The 27,357-nt window shown below is 50.0% G+C and overlaps 10 protein-coding genes across 10 annotated transcripts; 5 read left to right on the top strand and 5 right to left on the bottom strand.

Moving 5' to 3' along the window:
- Positions 1-388: 388 nt before the first annotated feature.
- BKA67DRAFT_654731 (plasma membrane fusion protein PRM1) lies at positions 389-2,596 on the top strand (the record flags this gene model as incomplete). The annotated part of the gene is made up of 1 exon (XM_046106606.1): positions 389-2,596. The coding sequence occupies one exon, from the start codon at positions 389-391 to the stop codon at positions 2,594-2,596; it is 2,208 nt and encodes a 735-aa protein (XP_045960623.1).
- A 1,216-nt stretch (positions 2,597-3,812) lies between these two features.
- Positions 3,813-5,163, bottom strand: BKA67DRAFT_154323 (peroxisomal membrane anchor protein conserved region-domain-containing protein). The gene is made up of 2 exons (XM_046095129.1): positions 3,967-5,163; positions 3,813-3,886 (listed from the first exon to the last, which is right to left on the bottom strand). Exon 1 carries the CDS (start codon positions 5,042-5,044, stop codon positions 4,001-4,003), a length of 1,044 nt encoding a protein of 347 aa, XP_045960624.1. The 5' UTR covers positions 5,045-5,163; the 3' UTR covers positions 3,813-3,886; positions 3,967-4,000.
- A 1,765-nt stretch (positions 5,164-6,928) lies between these two features.
- Positions 6,929-8,335, top strand: BKA67DRAFT_654733 (PAPA-1-like conserved region-domain-containing protein; the record flags this gene model as incomplete). The annotated part of the gene is made up of 3 exons (XM_046106607.1): positions 6,929-7,883; positions 7,937-8,043; positions 8,093-8,335. The coding sequence occupies 3 exons, from the start codon at positions 6,929-6,931 to the stop codon at positions 8,333-8,335; spliced, it is 1,305 nt and encodes a 434-aa protein (XP_045960625.1).
- Positions 8,336-9,091: 756 nt separating this feature from the next.
- Positions 9,092-10,030, bottom strand: BKA67DRAFT_513959 (DUF1445 domain-containing protein; the record flags this gene model as incomplete). Its single annotated transcript, XM_046097614.1, has 1 exon — positions 9,092-10,030. One exon carries the CDS (start codon positions 10,028-10,030, stop codon positions 9,092-9,094), a length of 939 nt encoding a protein of 312 aa, XP_045960626.1.
- Positions 10,031-10,646: 616 nt separating this feature from the next.
- On the bottom strand, positions 10,647-11,741 carry BKA67DRAFT_531666 (uncharacterized protein; the record flags this gene model as incomplete). Its single annotated transcript, XM_046099413.1, has 3 exons — positions 10,647-11,240; positions 11,370-11,558; positions 11,589-11,741. The coding sequence occupies 3 exons, from the start codon at positions 11,739-11,741 to the stop codon at positions 10,647-10,649; spliced, it is 936 nt and encodes a 311-aa protein (XP_045960627.1).
- Positions 11,742-12,476: 735 nt separating this feature from the next.
- On the bottom strand, positions 12,477-15,005 carry BKA67DRAFT_551797 (fungal-specific transcription factor domain-containing protein). The gene is made up of 5 exons (XM_046101778.1): positions 14,816-15,005; positions 14,734-14,758; positions 14,594-14,679; positions 13,272-14,540; positions 12,477-13,216 (listed from the first exon to the last, which is right to left on the bottom strand). Exons 1-5 carry the CDS (start codon positions 14,950-14,952, stop codon positions 12,628-12,630), a joined length of 2,106 nt encoding a protein of 701 aa, XP_045960628.1. The 5' UTR covers positions 14,953-15,005; the 3' UTR covers positions 12,477-12,627.
- A 418-nt stretch (positions 15,006-15,423) lies between these two features.
- Positions 15,424-16,692, bottom strand: BKA67DRAFT_154504 (eukaryotic cytochrome b561-domain-containing protein). Its single transcript, XM_046095130.1, has 2 exons — positions 16,353-16,692; positions 15,424-16,122 (listed from the first exon to the last, which is right to left on the bottom strand). Exons 1-2 carry the CDS (start codon positions 16,489-16,491, stop codon positions 15,524-15,526), a joined length of 738 nt encoding a protein of 245 aa, XP_045960629.1. The 5' UTR covers positions 16,492-16,692; the 3' UTR covers positions 15,424-15,523.
- Positions 16,693-17,587: 895 nt separating this feature from the next.
- BKA67DRAFT_590474 (uncharacterized protein) lies at positions 17,588-22,289 on the top strand (the record flags this gene model as incomplete). The annotated part of the gene is made up of 6 exons (XM_046104594.1): positions 17,588-17,681; positions 17,744-18,713; positions 19,510-19,604; positions 19,696-20,072; positions 20,141-20,536; positions 20,796-22,289. 6 exons carry the CDS (start codon positions 17,588-17,590, stop codon positions 22,287-22,289), a joined length of 3,426 nt encoding a protein of 1,141 aa, XP_045960630.1.
- Positions 22,290-24,504: 2,215 nt separating this feature from the next.
- Positions 24,505-25,145, top strand: BKA67DRAFT_154628 (uncharacterized protein). The gene is made up of 2 exons (XM_046095132.1): positions 24,505-24,740; positions 24,796-25,145. Exons 1-2 carry the CDS (start codon positions 24,662-24,664, stop codon positions 25,023-25,025), a joined length of 309 nt encoding a protein of 102 aa, XP_045960631.1. The 5' UTR covers positions 24,505-24,661; the 3' UTR covers positions 25,026-25,145.
- BKA67DRAFT_154612 (uncharacterized protein) lies at positions 25,120-27,103 on the top strand. The gene is made up of 2 exons (XM_046095131.1): positions 25,120-25,167; positions 25,280-27,103. The coding sequence occupies exon 2, from the start codon at positions 25,325-25,327 to the stop codon at positions 26,957-26,959; it is 1,635 nt and encodes a 544-aa protein (XP_045960632.1). The 5' UTR covers positions 25,120-25,167; positions 25,280-25,324; the 3' UTR covers positions 26,960-27,103.
- Positions 27,104-27,357: the final 254 nt, after the last annotated feature.

The following is a 27,357-nucleotide window of genomic DNA, read 5'->3' on the forward strand; positions in this document are numbered from 1 at the left end:
CTATCTCAGATTCTCTTTTATGCTCCTCCGCCCCTCTAAATGGCCTGACTTTTGACCACTTGCAACTATGAACAATAATTTCTCGTCCTTTCAACTTTCATTCATGCAGGTCATGGGAACAATCGATTTATTCCTTATTCAGTGATTCACCTTTCTTTCATTGTGCTCGAAACGCATCTTTTATAATCACATTCCCGTTTCAAAATCCTGTTTTCAATCACGACACCCTAGTTGTTGGTATATCACGTTAGACCATTCTCTGTTACACCATACGAAAGATTATTACCTTTCACAACGAACCACCTAGAAATATATCGCATTGGTTTTTCGTTCTGAGAACTGAAAATTTTTGGTTTTTTTTTTATAGCGAAAAATCACTGTTGTTCCTATGGAGTCCATCAAGCGAAAGCTTGATATCTTACCCGGTACTCTCAGGAGTCAGCCTGTAGATTCCCGATCATTTAGCGAAAAAGCGAACACATCATCCTCGGACATATGGCAGAGGAATGGAACAACACCCTATCTTGGACTTCAAGCTCGTCTTTCGCAAGTATGGTTCAACAGGTGGACCGTTTTGCTGCTCCTAGTCTTGGTACGAGTTTTACTACTCATTGGGAGTTTGAACGACAACCTTGGAGATGCAAAAGTCAAAGCACTGTCAGCATGTACGAAAGTGGAGGATGTCGGGAGTGCCATGGCATCTATGCCTCACTACCTATCTGTCGGCGTCAACCGCCTGGCGGCATCAGGCATAACTGATGTTGTCCATGGGATGATGAAAGTCTTGGATATGATCCTTACAGCTGTTCAGGAGCTCATCCTTTTCGTCATCAACATGATGACCTCGACATATACTTGTCTTATTGCTGCAGCGGTACACGGAGGTCTAAATGTCACGGCAGTAGTTGTTACCAAATCAACGGATGCCCTCAACGACGTATTCCCAGCAGTGGCAGACGACCTTGGAAGCGTAACCGACGGCGTCAACAAAGCAATCGATGAAGCTTGGAGCTGGATTGATGGTCTCTCCGGTCTATTTGGCGGCAAGCCCAGCAAACCCGATATTGATATTTCTGCCGACCTCGACAAAATCAAGAATTTCAAAATTGATTCGTCCGGGTTCGTTTCCGACCTCGACAAGCTGAATGACGACCTGCCCACGTTCAAGGAAGTGCAGAACTTTACAGCGCAAGCGGTGGCTTTCCCATTCAATCTGCTCAAGCAAGTCCTCAACGACACTTACGGCGACTGGAAATTTGACGAATCCGTTTTCCCGGTAGCTCAAAAAGAAGCTCTGTCGTTTTGCTCCGAGAACTCTGCGCTCAGCGACTTTTTCGAAAACCTGTTTGAACTAGTAGCCAAAGCCAAAATTGCCTTCATCGTGGTGCTTGCTTTGCTCGCTATTTTAGTATGCGTTCCCATGGCTTGGTGGGAAATCCGAAGCTGGCGGCGTCTCAAGGATTACCAGACCACATTTGTTCAGAGAAAATTCGACGAAACCGACATGATGATGATGAGCTCAAGGCCATTCCCCTCGAAAGTAGGACTCAGGTTCTCGGACTGGCTTACTGGCAACAAAGACCATGGGTCTCACGCTGACCCAAACTCGTCGCAACAAAAGCGAGAGACTCTGACGCGTTGGGCTGTTGCTTACGGTACGACTCTGCCGGCGCTTTTCGTACTGTCTCTTGCGATTGCCGGGTTCTTCTCTTGTCTCTGTCAATACATCATTCTTGCGGGTGTAGAGAAAGAAGTCCCGGCTCTAGCGAATCAAGTCGGCGACTTTGCAGGCGAAGTTGTCACATCTCTACAACGCGTATCAGAGAACTGGGCAAACGACGCGAACGGTGTCATGACCAAGCACAGCGACGAGATCAACAACGATGTCCTCGGCTACGTGGTGAATGCCACCGACGCTGTCAACGATACCCTTAATGTCTTTACCGACGAGATGGATAAAGCCCTGACAACGGCGTTCGATGGCACCGTTCTGATGGACCCTATCAAGGAGGTAGTTTACTGTCTGATCGGCCTAAAGGTCGAAGCTGTACAGAAGGGCCTGACGTGGGTTCATGATCACGCTCACGTCACCTTCCCATTGTTTCCGAACGATACTTTCTCAACCGGAGCAGCGAAGTCAATCGATGGCGACTCTGACCTCACCTCTTTCCTGGCCTCCCCAAGTTCAGTAAGCACTGACGAAGTGACTGGCGCGGTGACCTCGGTAACAACCCACATCCGCAACAACATCATTCAGGAGGCTTTGATTTCGACCGCCCTTCTTCTCGTGTACGTCTTGGTCGTCTTGATCGGCGTCATGCGGATGCTAGTCGGCATGGCCGGTCTAGGTTACGAAGCGAAAGGCAGCACGGGGGAGCCGACTACCGCTCCTCCATACACAGTGCAGCCAGACTCCACGATGAGGTCCGTCGGCGAGACCTCCGCAGACAGCAGGAAGGCCGAGTACGCCGACAAAGATGGCGGCTTTGAGATGCAAGACAATCCGTTCGGGAGCGGCTCCTTCCAAACAGGCTCCGCCGCCCGCGTAGCACAACCCTCGGATCTTCCGAGCTATCATCGCAATCCTGGGCAATAATACCGGCAAGGCTCTGTCGATTAGCCTCCGAGTTTCAATGGAGGTATATTAGGCGTAATATTCGGGCTGCCAGGGCCTGGACGGGATCCAAGTTAAAGGCGGTCGCATCGTTTAGGCATTACATGGCGTTTCTTACAGCATTTCCCACCCTTTTTTCTCCCACGAGAAAATGGGTCTTTCGAGAACCTAGTTACATGATATCCCGGCTTGAAGCCAAAACAATAATTTATCAACGTCATTTTTAAGCCTTGTGTTTTGCTTTATGAGATCATCATGGCATGAGGTGTGAATGTGGAAATTTAATTACTTGACAGCAGGGTGACGGACTGCTCGTATATGGATGCTGTGTATGATACCAGTAATTTAGATACGGCGCCAACCCTTATAGCTATCACCTTGAAAGATTCATAGGAGAAATAGACTTTTAACAGCCTGGGAGATTTCTAAAAAGAACTTCACGACATCATATCTAAACCTACTGTCATCACTTACACGTGCAAATACAATAACGAGCTCCGCTAATCGTGCTTGTATTCTTGTATCCTGCGCTGTCTAGTCACTGACACAAATCCTCGCTCTGTATCGAAAGAAATACTGTCTAGCGCATGAAGGACTTCAACCGCATTGTTGCTCCAGTATCAACTTTTCTTCCTGTTCTTCTTTCCTTCGTATTACATTCGTGGTCTGGTTTCTCTCTCTTGGAATTCGAGCTGCTAGCTGGTGGCGGTGCGTGATCGACCATGACTATCTGTGTGCTCCGCGGTGGAGTTGTTTGCGTCATTAAAGACACATCAGTCTCGGAGAAATTGATTGCAAATCGATTTCTTGCGCGACGATAAGGTTAAGACCTTTCCTAGTTCGAATCGTGTCGATATTCATGTCTTACAAAAGGTCGGTGCATAACCGGTTGATAAAATGCCCATCCATCCCCATCGAGTGTGTGGTAGCCGCCGTCAAGGGAATTAGAGCCTAACATGACATATGTACTCGAGCCGTATAAAATCACAAGACTGCTGGGGACATTGGCATTTATGATCGGGCTCATCTTCGAGATACGTGGCCCCGGAAGAGCATAGCTGTGGCTCATAGCAGGTTGTTGGAGTGACATGGGTGGTGAACCGCTCACATGTCCTGCTTCGTGAGATTCCTGTGCAACTCGCTTGTTGGCTATGGTGAATGCGCCTAGCGAAGTAGGAATCTCGGTCTGGTTGCCCTCTGCTCTCCGGCCGGCTTCTATTATTCTGCTATTTTCTGCGTCTTGACTGCTTTCTGCCTCCTGGCTGTGTTTTGCTGTAATGGGAACACCGAGTTAGCTTATCTTGTAAGATGTACATCCTGTAAAAATATGAATCATGAATGCAACAACTTACTGTCGTGACTGTTCTCCTTTCCTTGACCACGATTCTATCTTGTGGTCGTAGCAGGAAACATCCTCGATGATAAGAACATGCCTTTGACGCTGCGTATGGCATCTTTGGTCTTCTTGAACTCGTCGTCTGGCTCTGAAGATCGACCAATTCCAAAACCTGAGCCACCGTAAGACAGAGACTCGCTGGGATATGCCAGTTTGTCGACCTCCTCACGAAACTCTCGTAGTTGCGAGTGGAGTTCAGACGTGTTCTCGGCCTGAGATATATACATGTCGGACAGCTCTTTCATCGAGGTAGTCAGCTGCGCAAGACGTTCAGCTTGCTTGTCGACAACCTTTTCTCCTGCATCGGAGCTCGAAGCAGAAGAGACTTGTGGTGTTGTCTGAGTGCCTATATCGCGGTGAAACATTTCGGTTGGATCATCGTAACTACTATCGTCGTCGACATCGACCTCGGATTTCAGGCCCTTGCCATTCTTGTAGGGTACCTCGCTGACAACGCCTTCCAACTTCTCGACCAAGGTAGACAGCTTCGAATTGACATGAGCGTAGTATTCTGATCGAGCTTCGGACTGTTTCTCAACCATTGGTCCAACGATAAAGCGTGCTACGCCATATGCAAGGGTCCAAGCAGAGGCCAGGACGGTAGCACCGTTTGCCAGACGAGACGGCGTCAATAGTGGTGGCGGTTTTGGCGAATGGGTAAGGAACTCGGGGTACGTGATAATCGGTGGTGTTTCGTTCGACGATGTGCCCGGTGCCGAAGACGGCTCTGGTGGTGTTGCAGGTTCCGGTAGAGCTTCCCTCGGTTCTACAGCGTCGGCTTTGATTTGGGTCTGCCCGCTGCTTGTCCCGCCGCTTGTTTCCGCATTCGCCGGTCGGCTTGATGACCGCTCTTTCAGCAGCTTCTCAATATCCTCATCTGAGATACCTTTACTTCTCAGGAATTCTGCTTTCTTCTCATCACTCGATGACTGCGCCCTCTCATGGTGTAGGAACTTGCGCGCATCCTCGAGAGTCATACCAAGTGATGCTTCTGGCTCTGAGCTTGAGGGCTGGTCTTTCTTTTCATCCGCCATCTTGAAGCAAAATGACGAGGATTGTGATTAACAATTGCTGCTTGTGTTGTAAGTGTTCGGGCGACTGTAAATAGAGTACAAGTGCAAGTTGGTGATAGGCATGTGCCTCGGTTGACGCCATATGCCGAGCTAGGGAGTTAGAGCGAGATGCTCTTGCTGGGCGTATGTCAAGTGTCCGAAATTGTGCATGTGCCACTATCATCACCCGTCGATCGTAGCTGTTAACGCCCGCAGAACAGTCCCTTGCATGATGGCCTACGAGAACAGCTCTATCTTTTGTTTTCAATTTAGAAGCGTGGCTATCTCATTACTCATAGTCGTCCATAATCCCAACTCCCAGGTCGTCTCAACAGTAAAACAGAGGTATCCAGACAGGCGCAACCGCCAATATGCTATGAAATATGCTCATAACCAGGAAATGTATAAACTTTCCACAGTTGCTGCAAAACTGACTTATGCCAGAAGGTTCTACGTAGTCTGGCTTGACATGAATATACATTGTCTTAAAGGTTATTGCATATTTAGTAGGAAAACAACGATCGTGCACATATATTGTACTCATTGCATGTCCGCTGTAGGGGGCCCGTCGTTTTGCACTAACAGGACGGGAATAGTATTCCGTACTCCGTAAATACTTCAAGAATGCATGGGCCTACTCGTACATTTCTGGGGGTGCCCCACGGTGCTCCATTTGATCACTAACCTAGACTACATAACGTTAACAGAACATGCCAGCATTGGGAAGTCTTGACCGAGCTCACCGAAACAAAAGACTCCTTGTTGACCCACGTGACCGTCTACTGGCAGTGAACATTACCACGACGACACTCAGTTTGTGCATCAAAATCTTGTTCGCTTTACCGCAACTAATCAAAGCGACTACTTTTTTCCCCCTGATATACTTGCTACTTGAAATCAAGCATTTTAATCTCCAGGTCTTTCAATCTCCCAGCACCGAGTTCTTCCTAGTCCGCCGCCAATCAGTGCTTACCATTCGCCCCGAAACATCAATCGGCTGCCGGCGACAGCAACCACCTGCACCTGCTGCGGATCTTCAATTTGATTCGATCTATCACATCAAAGTCTAGACTCTTACTTCGCTAAATCTGTTGTAAGCTGATACTCAGATACGAAAATTCGAAAACTGATTCGACAAGCTAAACGACGCAATCAGAACTTCCGCGCTCGGTGGCCCGTCTCATTTCTCCGTGTGCTCATCCAGCAATCAGGACCTAGAGATCCATTTGCCAGGGTCTCACAAGATCCGCCACAAGACCTGCACTTGGGTGAATTTCGGCGCATCAGAGCATCGGTAAGTGTCAGCTGTAGTATGAAGAGCGAGTCTTTCGTGAATATGCTGCGCATTCCATGGTTCGATCGGAAAGGGGGCTCCTCGCTGCATCGGACCAATGGCCATAGATGTGGGCAGATGCGTAACTTCAATTCAAGTGACGAAAAGAAATGGCAAAAGCGAGCCGTGATGGCGTGTAAATGCTAAACAAGTGTTATGCATACCATCGGCCGGCTGTTGGCTGCATGTCTTGAGCCCCTGGAGTCGAGATTTGGCTGTCAAGTTGCTGTGCACAAACGCCAGAGCCAATTGACGCAAACCCGATTCTGGGCACTCGCCTCATCGGTTTCTTGCCGCAACACCGTGTCACCAGCTATCTGACGTCGCAAGCTTAATCCAACATCTCACCACCTACCCTTGCATGTTACCCTCAAAACTCTTTGTCCCCGACCGGCCACGCCTTTTCCGTGCCACTCACATTGTCTCCCACATAACCTGCTCAAGGGGCCGAGGTCAAATACCTCGCCAGCATCCTGCAGCCTCCAATCAACCCGCTCTCAACTACCTTATCAAACACTTCCAGCCTAGCTATCATGGCTTCTCGGCCTCGCCGCGCTGCGGCACAAAAAGCAAACACAGCAATAACTGACATGGTCGATAGCGACAACATCACTAGTAGTCGGACGGGCAAGATCATGTCGTCGAGGGCACAAGCACGCCGATCTGAGGGTAAGACTGCCGTTGCAACCATTACTCGCGGTCCACCTTCTTCGCCCTCGGATTCTAACCAGCATATTCATGTCACAGTCAAGCTTCCAGCTAGCAAGCTTCGCCAAGCTACCTCGAGTCGCACAGGTCAATCTAGCGGCCGAGTCTCCTTGACTAGCAGGGAGAACTTCGAAGGTGGCGAGATCCTAGAGGGTAAAAGATCTCGAAATCAGAAGAAGAGCTATGTCGTTGAATCTAGTGAGGACGACGACGCTGAAGGTGAAGACGAGGACGCCCCTGGCGAGGATGAGGACATGATGGACCTCGGTGATGATGACGCAGAAGGCGAAATTGTGGTCGACGACTCTATGGACCTCGATATAGATGCCGAAGGAGAGGAGGATGATGACCTTGGCGACGAGGACGCAGAAGGTGAAGAGGATGACATGACCATCGACGTTACGCCACCGATCAAACTGTCTAAGCCAGCATCGTCAAAAAGCACGGCTACGTCCAAGGCAAAGCCGGCCGCCAAACCAGCACTAAAGCAAGTCATTGATGATGAGAACAGTGACGATGAGCTCAGTGAGCTGGAAAGTGAGGACGACGACATCCAGGATACCGTAAAGGTCGGTGGGGGAGATGATGACGACGAAGACGCCGAAGGTGAAGACGAAGATGAGCTCGAGATTGCAGGTGCTGCTGATCAAGATGATGACGAAGAACTTCTCAGTGATGACGATGGCAGCAGAGCAGCAACTCCTGACTTTTCGAAGATGACCAAACGACAACGGGCACGGTTTGAGGATGATGATGGGACTTTGCTGAAGCTATCAGATGGTAAATACAAAACACTTGCTATCGATATCATGCACCGCTAAAATTTTTGGCAGAGGTACAAGCCAAAAAACACTTCACCGCCGAGGAGCTATCAATGCGACGTGCAGAGATGGCACGACGAAGACGAAATCTGAGCGAAAAGCGCAACGAGGAGATCAAGGTAACGATGGGTACTCGCTTATTCAATGTACGACTAACACCTTCCATAGGCAGAGACTATCAATAAGTTGCTCAAGAAGCAAGCACCCAAGACGAATAAGAAATCTCAACTTGGTGGAGACGGAACACTAGATGGGGACTCAAACAGGCCGAACCCAATTTTTGTAAGATGGGTTAGCACCAAGGATGGTAACCGTGTCTCCGTGCCTGAGGAGATACTTGCTGCGCCTGCTGGTAGAGTTTTTATTCCTGGTGGGCTCAAGAGTGGTAAAATGGTCGAGGAGGTCTCTTGATACCGAAGGTAGTCTCTCAGGATGGATTCTAGAGTTTAAAAGGAACTGCGTAAAAAGTTAGTCCATGCGTTTGTGGATAACACGTTTCTTAGTGACCACATATTAGACAGTGTCCACTAATGGTCAGCAACAAGGAGTATTGCCAGTGGGCTGGCTGTGTTTCTTCGTTTTGAGGATGCATGGTAGTCAACTACTCACTAACTCAAATGATCATCGATCAACACAGCCGATGAATAACGCCCAAACTTTGGTCGGCCGTTGGGACATTTTGCCCCCAAGAGAACAGTTCGCTCATGATGATATCCTGAAGTCACCAACAGCACTCTCCTCCGTTGTTTGTTGGTATAGAATGATAATAGCTATTCCGATCATCCATACAAATCAGGAGTGCAAAACATCACACTTACTTCACTCATTCACCCGTCACACATGTAGGAAATGAGCCAACAGTTCAATGTGGCATGTTTTGCTAGAGACATGGAAAATGCCATCACCAGGCCCACGGAGCCAGGATGATTCAGTGAGGTGGTAGTCGCAGCATTCTTAATAGCACAACCTGGTTATTGGACTCGTTAATTTGCAGGGAGAGATTGGGTCTTGAATGTCAGCCGCGGCGATCATCACTTTGACTAAGTGATGCGTACCGGCCAGATCAGTGACTATAATTTGTCTTGTCGTATTCCTGTAAATTCGAGAACACTAGTATAATGACTGTCCGTATCCTACACAAACTCGGTCCCGAATTTCTTTTATACTTCACTCATCCTGCACCACATCCTCATCCTTGCTATCGACTACCAGCATATACCCTGGCGCGTGCGCCATGACAGTTCCCTCTATGGCGGCACCGGCTCTCATGACCGCCTCCTGGGGCGTGACACCACATCCCCAGAAAACAGGAACCTCCTCATCGCTCCCGAACGCCTGGCCCAGTGGCCTCCCGTCGAGCATCAGCGGCGCATCGCCCCACTGCGTCTGATCGATGCTCTGGATCCCCAGCCGCCTCACCGCATCCCAGCCCCACGCGATCGGCTCCCCGTGCGTCGCGCCGTACCGCCTCGTGACCTCGCGGACCCGATCCACGCAGGACGCCGGGTATGGCCGCATGGAGACCACGTACGCGCCACCCGCGAACACGCCCGCGGGACACAGCGGCACCGCCGTCCGGTACACGGGGACGTTGCGGCCCATGACGGCGTGGCGGGCTGGCAGGCCCGCGGCCGCGAGCGCCGACTCGAAGCTGAAGCTGCACCCGACGAGGAAGGCAACGTGGTCGCGCGTCCACTCGGCCTCGACGTCCGGGGCGTGGGATTTGATTAGCTTCCCGCCGCGGTATACCATATACGCCGGGGCATCGCGGCGCAGGTCCAGGTCTGCGGCTACGGCGGGGGCACCCGGGATGTGCGATCTCAGGCGGTCGTAGGAGCCGGGCGCGGCGGACTCGGCGATCAGGGGACACGGGACTGGGTTCCGCGCGCAGAGCAGCCGGAAGTCGGAGGCGTAACGGGATGGCAGGACAATGAGGTTTGCTTGCAGATAGCCTGGGGCCAGGCCAGATGTCGGCAAAGCGATTGTGTTAGTTCGGCATGCTAGACGAACGTCTTGGCCTGTGGTGAGTGTCCTGGTCTGTGTAGATGATTCAGGGCGTTGAATTTCAGTCTGGAAAATGCTGGGTTCTACGACAGCTGTGGCCATAATGTCTTCAATTATGCTTTTGAGAAGTTGCTAGTTGAAGATCTGATGAAGTGGATACAACTATTAATACACAAACCATATTATCAGTGGTCATATGATATTACCAACGCTATTTAGGATCTCATCCCATGTATGACTCGGCTATAGTGAGGCGGCAGCGGAACGCCGCCTGAAGCTAGACTAGTTAGCTGAAAAGAACGGGGACGGAACTCCGCTGCGATAGCCAGCTCACCGAGATACACGATCAATTGCCTTTACTAGCCAATCATGAGTTTGAGTTATCAAGATCAAAATGTAAATCGTTGTAGTGCATATTGGATGTAAATCGAACAGCGCTCAGCCTCGGTTTTGACATAACAGCTGGGCGATACCGAGGGTTGTCTGTGGCTGCACATTCCGAGGCTCGTGGCTGCTTTGGGTATCCGGATTACTACAGCCTGGTAGAACTTACAAATACACAGCAGGAACATGATCATGGGTTGGTTTAGTAGATTCATGTCCCTGATGAGGAGCGATGTTGTCTTGTAGTCTCGGGAGATACACACTTGGCACCCAAGAAAATTGAAGACGGCTTGTAAACGGCCAGTTTGAAAATTGCGGCTTTACGCCCCCTGAGTCACTCATCCTCTGCAATACCGATAACCAACCAGGCCCGCACAACTTGCTCTGCACCACTGCGTTTATCCAAACCCCGATACGCGGGAACCAGCTCTTCAACTGGCTCTCCACGGATGGTGTCCGCATCAGAAGTGCAGACGGATATAACAGACTCTTGGTCATCTTCATCGTCGAAGCCATCGTCCTCCAAGGCAGCTTCAAGCTCCTTTTCGAAGTCACCGAAGCCATCCTTGTCCTTGCCGCCCGTGGTATCCTGCTCACTGCTGTTGAGGTCGAGTTCTGGGATGAAATCAACTGTTCTGGCGCTGATGTTGCAGGGCCGCGATATAGGTGGTTCAGACTCGATCTCTTCGTCCTCAGCTACCTCCTCATATCTCTCCTTATCTTCATCCTCATCTTCGTAATCTGCGGTCCATGCTCTGCTGAGTGCTGGGCTTACCAGCCCAGTGGTGGAGTCGTTCTTGTCATCGCCTGCACTCAGCTCAGCCTCTAGTTCAGGTTCTAGTTCTGCCTTCAATGCAGCCTCCAATTCTGCTTCTAATTCTGCCTCTAAATCCGCCAAATTCCCATTCACTGGGTCCTGCACCTTGCTCTACGTGGTGCCAGTTGCATGAGGGGGCGTCGGGTTTTGAGGTCGATTTAAGCTGACGCGCTTGGAGATTGGCTCAGACGAGACAAGATTTCTTTGACGCTTAGCTCCAGAGTCGCAAGAAGCATGTACCTCTATATTATAGCCTGCTGTAAGCGCAAGCTTTTTGTGGCTATAGTCGCCAGTTCTCAGCTTTTTATCTCTGTGAGAGGCTTGTATTGTGGTGGAGGGATGGGTCGTAATGGCCTGGATCATGTTATTATACGCCAGGGGAAATCTCAATCCATAATTCGGATGAAGAAATTCAATGTAGAATCTGAGCTGCTGACGATCATTCAATGGGGAACTCACATCAATAAACCATTGAGGGAGCCTGGTGCCCTCGTATATGGCATGGTTAATTGCCTTTGTGCGATCCTGATCGGTGCATCCAGTGGGATGCTTGGTCCGCAAATGTTTTCTGCGACGGCGAGCGACAAGCTCTCCCTCGGATAGTTGGCCCATTTGTACTATGATTGGGCTGTGTAACAAAGTAAAGTGATGAATTGTGACGGTGGACGTGGGATAATAGGATATATAATTTATCGTATTGTATAGATGTTATCGTGTTACTGTAATTTTGCAAGAGTACGGTAACATGTCTAGCAAGCCAAGATCTCAAGGTAAGGTGTCGTGATACTACTGCAAGGAAAAAAGAATGAAAGATGGTAAATGTTTTTCTTGAAGCTGTAGGTTGCTCTAAAATACTTGGGCTTCTGATTGTTAGGTTGTTGGATTGTTGGTGGTGCGGAATATTAGTTTTGATATATAGTATTCGGCCGAACAATCGGAATGTGAACCAGGTGTATTGAGTGGGTCAAATGAATTGTATTTGGGAAAACTATCCGAGATAAAAATTTGAAGGTCAGATCTATACGTAGCAGTGTGATTTAGTAGTTTCGGTGAGGCTCGGGATAACTTGTGTGTAAGGGGCGGAGAAGACAATGACTGGGCATGGCACACAGCTATTTATATCAGTGACTTAAATATATGCCTACAAAAAACCAGCGGCTGCCATTTTCGCGACGCCGACTGGGCAAGTATGAAACTAAATAATAAAAGACAGTCGCTGAGTTGACAGATACATGGGAGACTACATAGGTAATTAAAGGCCATGGCATCATGATACTTCATATAAACATGGCATTGGATAAGTTCTGGAAGATGTGCAGAGCAATAATGTGAAAAAGAAAAAGAAAAGGGCAGTCGCCAGTTAGGCAGGTATAAGGGGGAAACAATTCTTACAGAGACGTCTTGGTTGTATGACAAACTATAAAATTATTCTAGGGCAGTCATTTATGCAAGAGATATCCCTGGCGAGCCAGTCGCCAAACCGATCGATACATCAAGTCTACATCTGATGATCCATACCAAGAGTCTGACCTGTAAGTGGATCATCAAAAGTAAATTGGCCTGTAGTAAAACCATCATTCAACAGTAGCCATGAATCAGCTTCAGAAATCTGGAAGCCCGAACTGTTAGTGGCAACATCCAGGCTGACTCCGGCGCTGAAATCTCCCAAGAACCCGAAATCGAGTATTGGATCTCGGCCCTGTGAATCTTGTTGGTCGGCAGGTTTCGATTCCATAGCTTTCGATATGCTTTGTCTTATCTCGACGATACACGGCCACGTGTATTTGATGCTATCCATCGCATCGATTACGACCTCTATCGCCCTAGATATCCCGGCGTCTTCCTTGGAAGCTTTCTCAAGGTACCTCTTCATGAGAATGGTGCCAGCTGTCACAGAAAGGGTATGCACAAAGTCAAGGGGAAGGGCCGAGTATTTATAGTACCGGGAATAAATCTTCATCAGTCGCAACATTGCTTGCAGCGACTCGTAGCAGATCTCTACATCCTCGCTTTCAGCGATGCCCGGTTTGCTGAAGAGATGGCGTGGTGGCCGATGTAGAATTATCATGGCCGTATGGAAGAGCATGCTACCCTCTGGTCAACGCTTATCCCAGGATGGAATGAGGACGTAGGTGAACTCACTGCAAGTGAAGCACAAATGGCTGGACTTGACCACTGCTCCACTGGTTCCAGTACAATTTACTTGGCAAGGTGGCCAACCATTTGTGCAAGGATACATGGATTCGTTGTGCGGTTGCAGCCAACACAGCGCTATCGGCGTTCTGTCGCCGGTTCTCAAAAAGGTCTGTAATCATGATATGAACAATCTTATACAGTTCTACTCGGTAGATAAAGCTTCCAGATAAGGCAATTCCGTCCTCAAAGGCAGTAATGGAGGTGTTCTTGGCAATATACGTCTCAAGAAGCCCTTGCCAGTCATCTGGATATGGTATCCGTATACTGTTCCGCACATCTGATTCGTGGGGATATAGTGCTGGCGGGCGACCAAAATACATACTAACCTGCTTATCAGCATTGAAAGCCGCCCAGTATACTCTACGAAGGATCTCACGGTCCCGATCAAGGACAGCTTCTGCTGGGCTGTGCCAATTGTTTGGGTCGAGATGAAGCCCCATCTCATGTGCTAACCGGAAAGCCATACCGCAGAAAAGCCAGCCCTTGGAAGCCTTTCCATGGCCGATGAATCTATATCCAAGCAATATCATTGCTTGGAGTAGTGTCAAGTCTGGCTTGTCCAATGATGTGTAGACCAGAAATTCCGCTTGGCTGGCAAATACTTCCGAGATTGCGAGCATCGATGCGTCCGCTGATGCGAGCGCGCCCATCGCGCAGATGGCGTATAGGAGGACCTCGGAATAGTATCGGCCGACACCCATATCGTAATCTCTGAGAAAGAACTCACGATATACACACATGCTATAAGGGTACTGTTCTCTAAAGAATTGTGCCATCAGTTTCTGGCACATGTCGTCATGTGCCGAGTATGGAAAGTGCCCTGGATCCGAAACGGCTGATGGAGAGAATACGTTTTGGCCAAATGGCGGTGCCTCAAGCTCGTTCGTGCTGTTTGGCGACACCGATGTTGTTGAATCATCTCCTGAATGAATCTGGAACAAACCCATGCCTCCAAAGTATTGCGACGTGCTACCAGCCCTGAGTTTTCTCAGCTGACCAGTCCGGGCGCGCGCCAACGCAAGTTCGAGATCACCAGACACATCAGGCTTCCCATCTCCCGGCGGGCTGGAGATGATAGGCATATCGGACTTACGGACATAGCCCACGAGCATCTCATCTCGTTTCGTATGGTCTGCATCATGCAGCTGTTGTATGAAGAATTCCAGCGATGCGACGCTGCGTTCCAGGGCCTGCACGTAGCTTTTTGGGACAGGTCTACAGCAGCTATGATCAGCCACGGTTTCCGAGCAATGTATAAGTGGGCTGACCTTTGTTTCTCTCCGGATCCTGCAATCAAGCAGGTTGTGCCGGCTTTGTCGCAGCCTGCACATGGCTGCTGACGATCACATTTAATCTACTGCAGAGTCAGCAGCACGACGTAGACTTCGTGAGACTGGAGCGCGCTTGCCTTCCTCCTCCGACACCTTTCACACCTGTATCTATCTGTTAGCCCGGTGTGTTAATGTTGGGAGTTTTGGTACGATACTCACGATGTTGTTGCGACATCCCCGATAGCGGTGGTAGGTTTGGAAGTCATTGAGCAGTCCCGTTGAAGCGTTCTCACCTCAGAATGGACTTCGAGTTCGTGAAGTAATATCAGCAGCATCAACGATGGCGCAGGGTACATATGTATGGAAGCACTATGATTCAGCTACTAAGAAACAGGGCGTCTCAGCCACAGTCTGATAGGCGTCAAGAGGGTGTGATCCACTGCTTGAACTCCGCTCACATTACGAACCAATCGCCTCAAGCCAGACGCTTCGTAGCCTTATCTTACAAGACATTACCAATGGCACTTTGCTTGGCTGTTATTCCCGTTAACTTATGATACTTTGCTTCTCACGATTCCTCTCAACATTAAATCAGTGAGAAGCGAGGCACCCCCCCGATGCTTTGTGTCAACCGTATCACACGTCTGATAACAGGTGTTGGCATTAGTAATGGGATCGGCTCTAAACCATGCTGAAGAGAGGGATTGAAATGCTGGTAGTATTATCATAGCTCATACTTTTCGATGACAGTACATAATCTATTACGAAAGAGCTCAAGCACCGTACTTCCCGCTAAATCACATGTCGCCATACTCATAAAGCATCGTGTCCATTGCATGCAACATGAAAATAACAGCCACGCCGTCACTGTGCTTATGAAACACATGGTGATCGCATGCGTACTGGGTAGCCAAGCTCTGCAACCTCCTAGAAACCCAGCTTCTGCTTCTTGATCCTGGGATAGACACCAACGATGACCAAGACACTAATAAGGATGAAAGCCCACAACTTGAGCCCCAGGACATTGAAGTTATAGTCCGTCTGCGTAGCACTGATAACCGTTGCCTGAAGGAACAAGAAGAGTACATAGCCGCTGATACGGTGGTATTTCCAGATGCCCTTTGCCTTGGCCTCGCTTCCGTACAATTTGGGCGTCGCGTACATGGTGAAACCGACCAGGTATTGTACGAGCAGCCAGAAGGACGCTATAACACCCAGGTAGCCATGTACGGACTTGAAATGTTTCCCGCCGCTCGAGATCTTGTTATATTCGATCGAAATGACGCCCACGGCGAGGATGGTGAAGGCAAGTAGATTGAGACCCGCGTGAATCTTTTGGCCGACGACCTTTTGCTGTCCGGAGTGGGTGGGTTGAAGGATGAGGATCGACTGGACGAGCACAAGCATGCCGAGCGACTGTGCGAGAGGGTGCACCGAGAAGAGGATCAAGGGCCCGTGGAGGAAAACGGAGGCCCATACTGAGGCAACGAGAAGAAGGGATGCGCCTTCGGCGATGATGCCGGTTCCTGACGAGTAGATGAGTTTCGGCATGATCACAGTGGTGTTGCTTGCAGTGCGCTCCGATGTAGTGAAAGGACAGATATGCCTGGTCGAAGGATCAAGCTGACAAAAGACAGGAGGATGGGAGGTTCGGTGTGGGGATTACACCGAGCGAACGGTAGCTTCGGAAAATGATGGAATCTCTTTGTGCTGGGAAGGACAAGGGACTGGTATCAAAGTGGGTAAATTCGCCTACCGATAATGAGGTTTTTCGCGATGGGAGCATTGTGTTTTTGAGATGCGTCGCCCGGACGGCCGAGAAGGGGTTCCATGTCGTCGGCTCCCTGGGTTTCTCGGTCCACGGGGTCATTGGGGATACCCGTTGCGCTCGCCATTGTGCACGAATAGGTCTTTGCTTCTATTATTTCTCGTCTTTTGTCTAGAGTTGTGTGAATGGGGATGATTAGAGATGAGACTCAAGGCGGTCGTGGTTTGATCAAAAAGCCTAGAGCTATTTAGACTGTCTTGTCAGCTCGCGAGCCCGGCTGGCTTTTATGGCAAGTGGTGGGTTTGCAAGCAGACTGTGTTACCGCCATGCGGACTACGAAGATTCACCTGGACAGTCTCGGAGGATTGGGAAGGCAACCTCGAAGGCGCCATCAATCATGGCCATGAGGAACATTGTAATGCATCATTATTGCTGTGGTGGGGGGGATAGTTATTGGGGCTTTAGCGAATCGGAAGACCGTTATTCATCAGCCCCGTCCCTTAGCAGGCCTACACTGTGGGGAACCTTCGCTAAACCCTGAAGGAAGCTCGTGTAGATATAATTCGTGGTTGGCGCGCTACCTTCGAGGTTTGGAGAAGGTGCTCGCTTCGCGCCAGCTTGTTTTCCGCTGCAGCTTGTTTGAAAGCGCTGCCGCAGAGCACGAGCGTTGGACAAGGCCTTGCAGAATCATACACGTCGTTATGCATTGATTGATCTGATGACGTCGGTAAGTTCATGAGGGTTGACAAAGAAGATCAATGATTACGAATTAACTCCAGCTTTGGGGCAAGGAGTGTTTCCCGTTCGTATTCCTTGTCGCGATTTGAAATGACTTGGTATATACAGCGGTGGAGTTCCTTGGCTATCGTTTGCTGGAACTCATCAGAGCCTTGTTTTGCTTAGCCCAGTGGTATGGCACAGAAGCTTTTACTCGATCTTCTCAGGTGATAATTACTCGATGAAAGTTAGTCAGGGCAATCTCGGATCCGGCCGATGTCTGCGATATTTCCTGCATCGCGCCGTTCCCGGAATTGCCCCGCCATGGACTTGGTGGGGTGAACAGCCCGGAGTGAGAGCAAACGGCTACTTCTCAAAATAGTTAAGAATTAGTAATTGCCGAGCTCACTTTTCTTCTGCTGGGTATCTTGAGTGAAAGTCGCTTGCTGGCCTGAAACATTAATACATCGAACCAGATTGCCTCAGTTGAGCAGCATCTCTCCACCATGGCTGACACTATCGAATACAGGCTTGCGCCTGTCAAGGCGACCTCCGTGGCCACGGAAGATATCGACAAGACTTTTCGTTCCAGCAGTATTGGTAAGTGCAGAAGGTATCTAAACACTCTTGGTTTCCAGCTTGCTGATTAGAATACGACGCAGACTTGATCTCTGGAACGCTGGGTGGCAAAATTCTTGGATTCTCAGATGAGTGGTTTGCGGAAGCATTGAATCTGATCACTCCCACTGCACCTATCCGACAGCCTGGTAAGATGGTCTATACCGGAGCCTGGTATGATGGCTGGGAAACAAGAAGACACAACACTGAGCCATTCGACTGGGTTGTGATCCGTCTAGGCGTAGCTTCAGGAACCGTTGTGGGAGTCGAGGTCGATACTGCCTTCTTCTCCGGTAACCATGCTCCTGCTATCTCCGTCGAGGGCTGCTTTAATCAAGACGACGGCGAGGTCCTATCATGGAAGGGTGGCAAGGGAAAGTGGGAATCTATTTTGGACGTTCGGGAATGCGGACCTTCCCAAAGATTTGCTTGGAAGCTCGATGAACCCACATCAAAGCAGTATACTCACGTCAGGCTCAATATGTACCCGGATGGTGGCATTGCAAGGTTTCGCCTCTTCGGACATGCTGTTCCTGTATTCCCAGAAGATACGGAGGCTATCTTTGATCTGGGCGCAGCTCAAAACGGGGCTGTTGCAGTATCCTGCAGTGACCAACATTTTGGTACCAAGGATAACCTTGTGCTGCCAGGTCGTGGCAAGGATATGGGCGATGGATGGGAGACGGCACGATCCAGGACCAAGGGCCACACTGATTGGGCTATCATTCGTCTTGGTGCGCCGGCTCTCATCCAAAGCTTTGTTGTCGACACGGCGTTCTTCAGGGGAAATTTCCCCCAGAAGGCTAAACTTGATGCCATCGAGTGGAAAGGAGAAGGCGAGCCGGGCGCTGATGTTGACGGTTGGACGGAAGTCGTGGAGCCAAACAAGTGTGGTCCTGACCAAGAGCACACCTTTGCCTGCTCAGTGAAGAATAGGGCTTTTACTCACGTGAAACTCACTATTATTCCGGACGGTGGGGTCAAACGACTTCGTGTTCTTGCAAAGAGGTCAGTGTAAGGTGGCACAAACTGGCTCCAGGCAGGTTACCTAGTCAAACAAAGGTCAATCAATAAATTGTTGGAGAAGAAGAAGAAGAAGAAGTAAAAGAAAAGAAGAAATCGGCCTGTATTGGACTTATAAATGCGATGTTTCCAATGATATGGGGAGTAGTAAGTCCTGCGTTCTGATTTATAACCTTAGCAATAGGGTTAGTGACAGCCAAGACTGCTCTGGCGATGAACTTGTCTTTTCTTATATTCTTTTCTTCTATTTTCTTTTACGGTAGAACAAGCACAATCCTCCCTCGTTTGGGTCCGAGTCGCAGTGAATAGTTGCACCAGAAGATCTATTCTCTTTTCCTTTTCAATAGCATCTTATGCATAGCCTCCTAAGAGTGCATTAGATTCAAATACAAGTGGCAGGTTGCTATGATTGATTACTGTGCAAGGCGTCCTTTGCTTGCGACTGACTGACAGTAAGGGGCACCGAAGGATGCACGGGCCAGTGACGTACCCACCTAATCAATGCGCATAATGGAAAGGACCCTCAATCTATCGACAACGAAGAGATCCCATATCAAGCTAGGCAAACACCAGCATAGTTGTTGTTTCTCTCATCAAGAAGGATTGCGATTTGACGACACTTAAGACAGGTTGCTTGCAGCACTATTCGATCAACGCTTGCCTTATTCTGCGAAAGAATGATCCTACGCTGAACGACACCTGCGGGCAACACCCACCCATCTAACGCAATGGACTTTGGAGACCCTGATGGTGGGGGTTTCGAGCATGAGCAGTCAAAGAAGCCAAGAGACCTGCCGGCCGATCTGCCAAAGTCACTGGACGATCGCAGATATGTCCCTACCGAGCTTGCGAGAGAAACAGAGTTCTACGATGGCTGGCAAGGTTAGTATGTCCGGCGCAGTGGCCGACTCGGTTGACTCAGCTCAGCGCAGTCCATCGCAACGGAGTACCGGTACTGACAACCACACATTAGGAGAATCCCAGTTCTTGACAAGCCCCATGCTCGCAAAGCCCCTTCGCTTCGACGAGCTGACCCTGGACGATTCGAAATATGACCAGGACATCACAAAAGGTATTGCCGACAGCGACACGCGACTCATGGAGATGCTGGCGGCCCAAGCCCAACACCAAGGTGGCGAAGGTCTAGTGGATGCTGATGCGATCGCGGGCGACGATAAGCTCTCCGAAGATAAGAAGAAGAAGATATTACAAAGGTCTCTAGCTATGGCAGCCAGCAACGGCGACTTGGAGCAAGTAAAAGCAGTTCTTGGGGGCAAGGCGAAATCCCTCGTGGATGTAAATGCTCCGGATGAAGACGGAACCCCTCCACTAGTATATGCGAGCTGCTTTGTAGGCGAACCCGATCCTGCCCCTGCTCCTGCTGTGTGATACGTATGAACGTGCGCTGACACAGACAGGGCCATGAAAACGTGGTACAAGCTCTAGTTGACGCCGGCGTAGATGTGGACAAGCAAGACCGCAATCAATGGAATGCCCTGATGTGGGCCATGACCAATCGACACAAAGGCATCGCCAAGATTTTACTCGATAATGGAGCCTCGCCTGAGGCCAAGACATCATCAGGACGTACAGCGGCCGATTTCATTGCACCTGATAGCGACATGTCCTTCTATCTGAGCAACAACGGTTACAACATAGGGAATGCAGGCGTTGACGACTTTTACAACCCTGGGTTCGAAGACCGGCTCGAAGAGGAAATGGCCGAGGCTGAACTACGGCGACGCATGATGATGGACAGCGCCAGGGACCTTGAGGTCGATTTGGGCAATGTGGGCATGGATGATCAGCCCGAAGTAAGTTCATACCATTTGATGGCCCATCTTAGTCGCATGGTGTAGAGGGAAAAGAAACCTGGGACCGACTCCTAAGAAGTCGGTCGCTCCACAAAATAACGAAGGGGTGAGCTGGAAAGTCAACGGGAGAATGCAAGATCGCAGAATCTCGCGACTTTTGGACCAGTGTCCTGGATAACATTATGCGATATGCACCTTCGTGGACGTCAGATCATTGGGCACGTACCAGAACTATTGAATGCTGACAAAGTATATGCAGACTACGGATGACTTCGAAGAAGAGGCACAAGAATTCGATTGGAGCCGTTGTCTGCATGATCAAATGTTCGTATTCCAGGAAAGCGAACTCGATAGGTTACTGGATGTAATCATCACCAACATGCAACCACAAAGATCGCCTTCGCAGAGACCAGTACCTGCCAACATGATATTCCTTAGCGCAAGATATGCGCATTATCACGCAAGCCATGAGCTTCTGGCAGAGCTCCTTATCCGAGCTCAAGACAAGATAAACGAAGTCGTGGAACAACATCAATGGGATATGACCATCCTAGCATTTTGGATGTCGAATGCGACTCTCTTGCTACATTACCTTAAGAAAGACGCAGGACTTGTGGAAGCAACCACTGAATTCCAAGCACAGCTTGCTGAGCTCATCAACGAGATATTCATTCTTATCGTTAGGGACGCTGAAAGGCGGCTTGACAAGGTGGTTGATGTAGCCATGCTAGAACACGAGACCATTCCAGGCTTTGAGGACGTTACCTTCCAACATGAATGGAAATTATTCAAGCGAAAGAAGGAAGTCAAGGCAGAGCCACTAGAAAAGCGCATGCGACCTCCTTCGCCAAAGCAAAGGGCAAAACCAGCACCGCGGAACGTGACATCTCTTTTATCGTCGACGTTATACGTACTGGATTTATACGACATTCACTCTGTCATCACGGCACAGATCATTTCTCAGTTGATATACTGGCTGGGAGCAGAACTTTTTAACCGAATTATGAACAACAGGAAATACTTGGCAAGGACGAAAGCCATGCAAATCAGGATGAACGTGTCGGTCCTGGAAGACTGGGCAAGAAGCAACAATCGAACACCAGAGCACTACGAACGTGGCGAGATGACCGCAACCGGAGAAACAACCGTCGACGCAGCACGGAGACACCTTGCCCCGCTTATTCAGCTATTGCAATGGCTCCAGTGCTTCTCATCATTGAATCCTGACGATCTTGAAGCTCTTGTTGGCACACTCCAATCATTACCCCGGTTAACCCCTGAACAACTTCTTTACACTGCTAAGAATTACCGTCCTGAAGTTGGGGAGAAAGGTTTACCGAAAAGCGCCTCGAAGTATCTCGAAGCAATACAGAAGGAAGCAGCAATCAAGAGAGACCGTAGAAGAACCATGTCACCCTCACGCATCAGCGCCCCAGCAACACCGGTCAAAGGCACAAACGGACTGGAACCAGACACCGGCAGTGTGCAAGGCACACCCAACCCCACACTGGATAGTGACGAGGACGAGTTGCCTGACGGTATCAATTTCGATCCATCGCTTATGCTGCCATTCTCGTTACCATCTGTCACTGACATGCTGGTATCCTTCGGCGCTGGGTTTGGGGGCCAGAACCAAGAGAGAGCTAGAAAGTATATTCCGACAGTGCCTCCCGAGTTTCTCGAAAAGCTGGAATCGGGAGCAGGGGGTCGTCGTATGTTTGGAGAGAAAGACTGGGAGAATGAGGAAGTTTAGTGGCTGCAGATATTAACGTGGGTAGTGACCATCTACACCGAGCTTGAATACTCAAACATTGTTGTCTCATGTTATGGACGTGGTGGGCTTGGCGCAGGAGCAGAATAGCATTTACGGGACAGGCACTGGGACTTTTGTGAACTAGTTTCACTAGACACGCCTATCGTCTTTCGCATGAATGAAGACAGCCACATATAGGTCAACCCGCTTTTGGCCGTAGATGTCATCCATATCGAATCGACAGTGATTTCGGCTCGAGTTTCTCTTCCAGACAATCGACTCTAAACGATGAGGAGAACTTCATTACATCCCTGCTCCTCGCCGTGATGCCGTGCTTGTAAGAAACACCTATGCTCCACGGTTTGCGTGGGCACGTACGATAGTGACATGCCAGTGGCACGTACTTTTGAAAAAGCCCATATTTTTCGGGAACAGTCTGTGTAATTTAGGACACTCTATCATAAAACGACTGCTGGGCTTTCTCGAAAAAAAGGAAAAAAGAGAAAAGAAAAAAGCTGGCTGTCAAGTGTGTGCTTCAAACACCAATCCCAATTCGGAAGAAGGTCACCACCCGCATGACTTTTAAGAGTATAGCAGTGTAGCAGAGTATCAGACATGCAGATGCTAGCAGGCGAAGGCGGGAGGGAACACTCCTTGCTCCGAAGCGCAAGCTGCTCACATGGTCAAGAGTGCATGAACTTGACCGCGGCCTCGATGGCGCTGGATGGCTGGGTAATGAAAGAGCCACGTCAAGACTGGTAGCAATAATTTATCGCGGTGGTCGACCGGGGTAAGACGTTCCGTTTGAGCGGTACGACGCATACACTGCATGTATTTAACCTAGGCTATGCAAGCACCCCTCCACTGAGAGAGGCTGCATTAAAAACTCAGAACTTCATTTCGCCCTAGTGGTAGCACTGTTAGCTGCGAACAGGTGCGAATTGCTTATTCGTTGTGGATATTTCCAGCAAATATAAGGTGCTATTTGCATGCACGTCTCAGTGTGTACTGAACAAGCATGAACCTTCTTCACTCGGAACTTGCTCTCTACAGCAGTGTTGGTAACCATCTAGATTGTGACATAGATATTCTAATTTTCAACCCCCTTAGTCAGCCTAGCTACTGATACCGACAACCGATCCCTGGGGTTTTCAGGAGGGCGGCTACTTCATATCTATTTAGTTTGTGGGAAGATTATTGCTCGTAGGCAGAATACCCCTCGTCCATGTTTTACCTCCAATGGAATGATAAGAGTCGCCCCTCCACCATCAAAACAAAATAAAACCCAAGAGCTCATGGGGTGGTGAGGGACGCTTACCAGGATTGTCTCTCGGAAGCAAACGTATCTTTGACGGCTCTTGAAACGTGATGGCGCGTCAGCTTAAGGGAGGGAGGTTGGAAGGTCATTGGTGTTGAGTGTGTGCAACAACCCAACTCAAAGTATACAGCCTTTCGGAGTCCAGCTGTAGATCTCCCGGTAGTGTAATGCGGGGGAGGTGTTGGCGGCGGGACTAGCATATCGCACAAAAGCCATGGGCGACGAGCCGTAACAAGACAATATTGGCCCTTCGCTTAACAAAAAAGCGAAATGACAAAGTCGCAAACAGCATTTTGGCCACCAACCTTTCAGATAGGCTAGGGCTGAGTGAAGCAGAGAAGTAATCTTCTTTTCCTTTTCCTTTTCTCACAAGTATTTTGCTTCAGAGCGGTCAAAGAGGAGTCCTTTTGCAGCCCAACATGAGACTTATTCATGCGCCAAACAAATACAAAAAGGAACAACTCAGAATCGGGGAGGATCTGCAGCAAGGACCCAGCCAATACTAAGCACTGCTCAGCTGGATACCCTACCCAGAATGGCAACGGGCGTACACGCACCCAATTTCCCTGTACCGATTAGGACTACGTTAGATGCCGTGTTGTGAATTGGTGATGTGCATGACTGCCCTTTGATGGGCCTGCAATGGATACAGCTCTATGTGGCCGCGGCTCTATGGAATGTGTGTCGCTTTTGCTGCCAACCAAAGTAGGTCGACCGGCTAGGCCCCGAGCAAAGAGTCACCAATTCTCCATACTTCGCCGCTTCGGCATAATCCTTTTTTTTTTTTTTTTTTTTTTTTTGGCGAAGGTGTGATGGCAGTAGCTCTGGTCATGTCATGACGATCCACATCTTCTCTATCGGTAAATAAGCAAAGTCAGATGACAGCCCCGAGCTATCAAAGCCGGCGTTGGGTTCATACCTACATTACGGGAAGAGCGAAAGTATGAGCCTGAAGAATAGGTACCTGGCCACCTCAATTACATAGCTGGCCATCATTGGGTACATTCCACTGGCCTGGGTCTCAAACAAGAACTTTTGCTTTCTTTTCGGGTATATGCGTATCCAAGATAAATATATCACATCCCTCTCACCACTTCCCGACAGCTTCAAAATAAACAACCGCTGTCGCTCGGGTACCATGCCGCCTCCTTGAAACTACATATATGAATCCTAACCTTGTGGTACAAGCCGAGCCCGAAATCTTTGTCTCATTGGTCGCCCAGATCAGAGCCATCATTCACGTAGCCGCCCAGACCCTCGTGGACATTCAGCCTACCTCGACTTCCAGCTCATATCGACTGCAGTATTTGTACGCAGCCAGCCGAATTACACACTTGACGTGGTTTTGTTTCCTCAGACCGGATCGGAGCACAGTGGGCTACCTGAAGGCCACGACCTTTTGTGTTCAACTACTGTAGAACGGATCGAAGCCACACTTATTAGTGCACTGGTCATTCAGATTACAACGGCGGTTTTCTACCACATCTAAGTGACGGCAAGGAAATTCGCCGGCAACGCTGAAATTTCCGTGTTCGGCTGTCCAACTTGGAGGGGAGAAAGGTATATTTATAAGTTCAGTCACACAACATCAAAAGATCTGCACTCAACTTCGTGTTTGGGGAGAAAAAGCACAGCCTCTCTGGACACTGAAAGTAATATGATGCCTCCGCAGAAATACGCAAGCGTACGCTATAATAGGTCCCGGCCAACCACGCTCATGCCCTTCAAGGACGACACTAGCCTAGTCGCCCTACGGTACGATCAGACTGCTCAGGCGGAGCCGCCTATACCAATCCCACCAGCAAAATCGCCCTTGCGTTACCAACGTGGTGTAGCAAAGCGGCCAGCTTCCTGCATCTCAGCACCGGGTCCAGAATTCATTCGGAGTCAAGCATCGACTCTGGTGGTCATTGCTCCTCCTTTCCCTCCCCCGACGGGGCCTTTACCTCGTCCGCCAACTGCAGAACATCCTGCGTTCAGAAGCGTCCCGGTGGCAGGTGTGGGTGCAGTCGCGGGTGCAGTAGCGGTGCCCCGGACAGATATCGACGACCCGAAACGGGATTCAGGCCACGCACCCACCACCTCGTCCAACTCGCAGACGTTCTACGAGGAGACCAGCGAGGACGAGGATCCCTTTCCTTACGAGAAAATCGATAGCGTCCAGATTAGTCGAACAAGCAAATTCGTTGCATCGCTTCTTGTTCCACCGCTGCGGGTTCGGTCGTCATCGCCAACGTCACTATATTCAGATAATGGAAGATTGGGGCCGGGGGCCGAGTACAGGCACAGCTTAGGCGGAACCAACAGCGACAGCAACAGCCAATCCAGCATTCCTCTGGCTCTGCCCTCGCCAGGATTATCCGAGGCCAATACCGTGTCGCCAACATCCCCTACCACCCCGCCTCCCAATTTCCCTGACAAAACAACAGCTTCGTCCATCTTCTCCCGCCGCTCATTCAGCTTTCGCACATCTATATCCTCAATGAAGTCGACGAGGCGTCTCAGGAAGAAGCACCCGTCACATGCCAATCCCACTCCCACTGCCGCTCCCCATCCTCAGCCCCGGCCCCATGCTGTAGTAGTGGAGGATGACGGTGGAGAGGCCCCTCGGGACCCTCCAGCCCCTGCGCTGGCTGCCCCGTCCCCCAAGGAAGAAGCCAAGACAGCGACTAGTTCATCCCTGGTCAACGCCGCCCCGCCGCTAGATAGCGACGGACAAAGTCAGGGTTTCAACGGTAGTGGCAGTGACGGGGCACGTCCATCACATTCGCCAAAGCTGTCGACGGGTGCTGCTCATGCACCAGATGGCGATGATTTCGCCGACTTCGTCCAACAAATCTCCTTTTCCAAGCGCGGCAGTATCATGCTCGGTGGGAAGCGTCCATCAAAACACCACGCGACTATGAGCGGCGACAGTGGAATCGCTCAGCATGCAGGTGCACCGGCGACCCCCGTCAAGGGGCAGCGTGCACCGCGTGCGTTCCCCCTTGCATCCTCGCCTCCATCGAATCCCCTCAATGTCGACGGCGCTTCACCCTCCATCCTGGCTGAAAATGAGGAGGCGATCACTTCTCAGAGACCCATGACACCACCGCCTCTGCTGAATGCTGATGCTCCAGCAACGCCCAAGTCATCCCAACGCCAGCCCAGTATCCGACTTATATCTGCAGAAGTGGAAAGGGAATCTCAAAAGGTGAGATCGCTCTATGAACCCGGCGAAGGACTCAGATGGGAAGACGGGGGCCGGGTCTCATCGTTTGGTGAATGTCTCGAGCCCACAGTGGAAGTACCGTCAGATGTGGATGAGAACGCGTATGGTTTCCTTGACTATCCGGTACCATTTTTTGCTTGACCGATCTTGATCATGCTAACGTTCTCCTCTGCTGTAGTCCAAAGCCAAGCCAAAGTCTCCGCCCAAATACAAGTCAGGCCGACCGACCTTCAACCCCTACGCCAGCACCTGGGATCCCAGAGTCCACGGCGTCTTCTGTGTTGCGACAAGATGAGCCCCTGAGGAAAACATACGAACTTGCGGGAGGCATAGAAGATTGGAACAATGTACAAGCCGAGGATGTCGATCGCTATGGATTTATTGCGCCCCGGAGACCAACAACGCCCTCCAGTGCCCCCCCAACTGTTATGGACAGCCCGGAATCCTTCTCGACGCGCCGGCATCGTAATCGCAAAGATGGTGCGCAGCACTCTCGGTTTCTTGGGACAGGGCGTGGGCCGAGTAGGAAGGGGTCAGCA

The sequence above is a fragment of the Truncatella angustata genome, assembly GCF_020726525.1.
Source record: "Truncatella angustata strain MPI-SDFR-AT-0073 chromosome Unknown BKA67scaffold_2, whole genome shotgun sequence".
Lineage (NCBI taxonomy): Eukaryota > Fungi > Ascomycota > Sordariomycetes > Amphisphaeriales > Sporocadaceae > Truncatella > Truncatella angustata.

What these genes read in the sequence shown, in the direction of transcription:
- BKA67DRAFT_154323 (XM_046095129.1), bottom strand. Translation starts at nt 5,044, where the DNA reads ATGGCGGATGAAAAGAAAGACCAGCCCTCAAGCTCAGAGCCAGAAGCA.
- BKA67DRAFT_551797 (XM_046101778.1), bottom strand. Translation starts at nt 14,952, where the DNA reads ATGTACCCTGCGCCATCGTTGATGCTGCTGATATTACTTCACGAACTC. An exon ending in GGGGATGTCGCAACAACATC is followed by an intron (nt 14,759 to 14,815) that starts GTGAGTATCGTA and finishes AGATAGATACAG; the next exon opens with GTGTGAAAGGTGTCGGAGGA. An exon ending in CCATTTGTGCTTCACTTGCA is followed by an intron (nt 13,217 to 13,271) that starts GTGAGTTCACCT and finishes ACCAGAGGGTAG; the next exon opens with CATGCTCTTCCATACGGCCA.
- BKA67DRAFT_154504 (XM_046095130.1), bottom strand. Translation starts at nt 16,491, where the DNA reads ATGGCGAGCGCAACGGGTATCCCCAATGACCCCGTGGACCGAGAAACC. An exon ending in CGCGAAAAACCTCATTATCG is followed by an intron (nt 16,123 to 16,352) that starts GTAGGCGAATTT and finishes TCTACTCGTCAG; the next exon opens with GAACCGGCATCATCGCCGAA.
- BKA67DRAFT_154628 (XM_046095132.1), top strand. Translation starts at nt 24,662, where the DNA reads ATGCGTATCCAAGATAAATATATCACATCCCTCTCACCACTTCCCGAC. An exon ending in AAACAACCGCTGTCGCTCGG is followed by an intron (nt 24,741 to 24,795) that starts GTACCATGCCGC and finishes TTGTGGTACAAG; the next exon opens with CCGAGCCCGAAATCTTTGTC.
- BKA67DRAFT_154612 (XM_046095131.1), top strand. Translation starts at nt 25,325, where the DNA reads ATGCCCTTCAAGGACGACACTAGCCTAGTCGCCCTACGGTACGATCAG.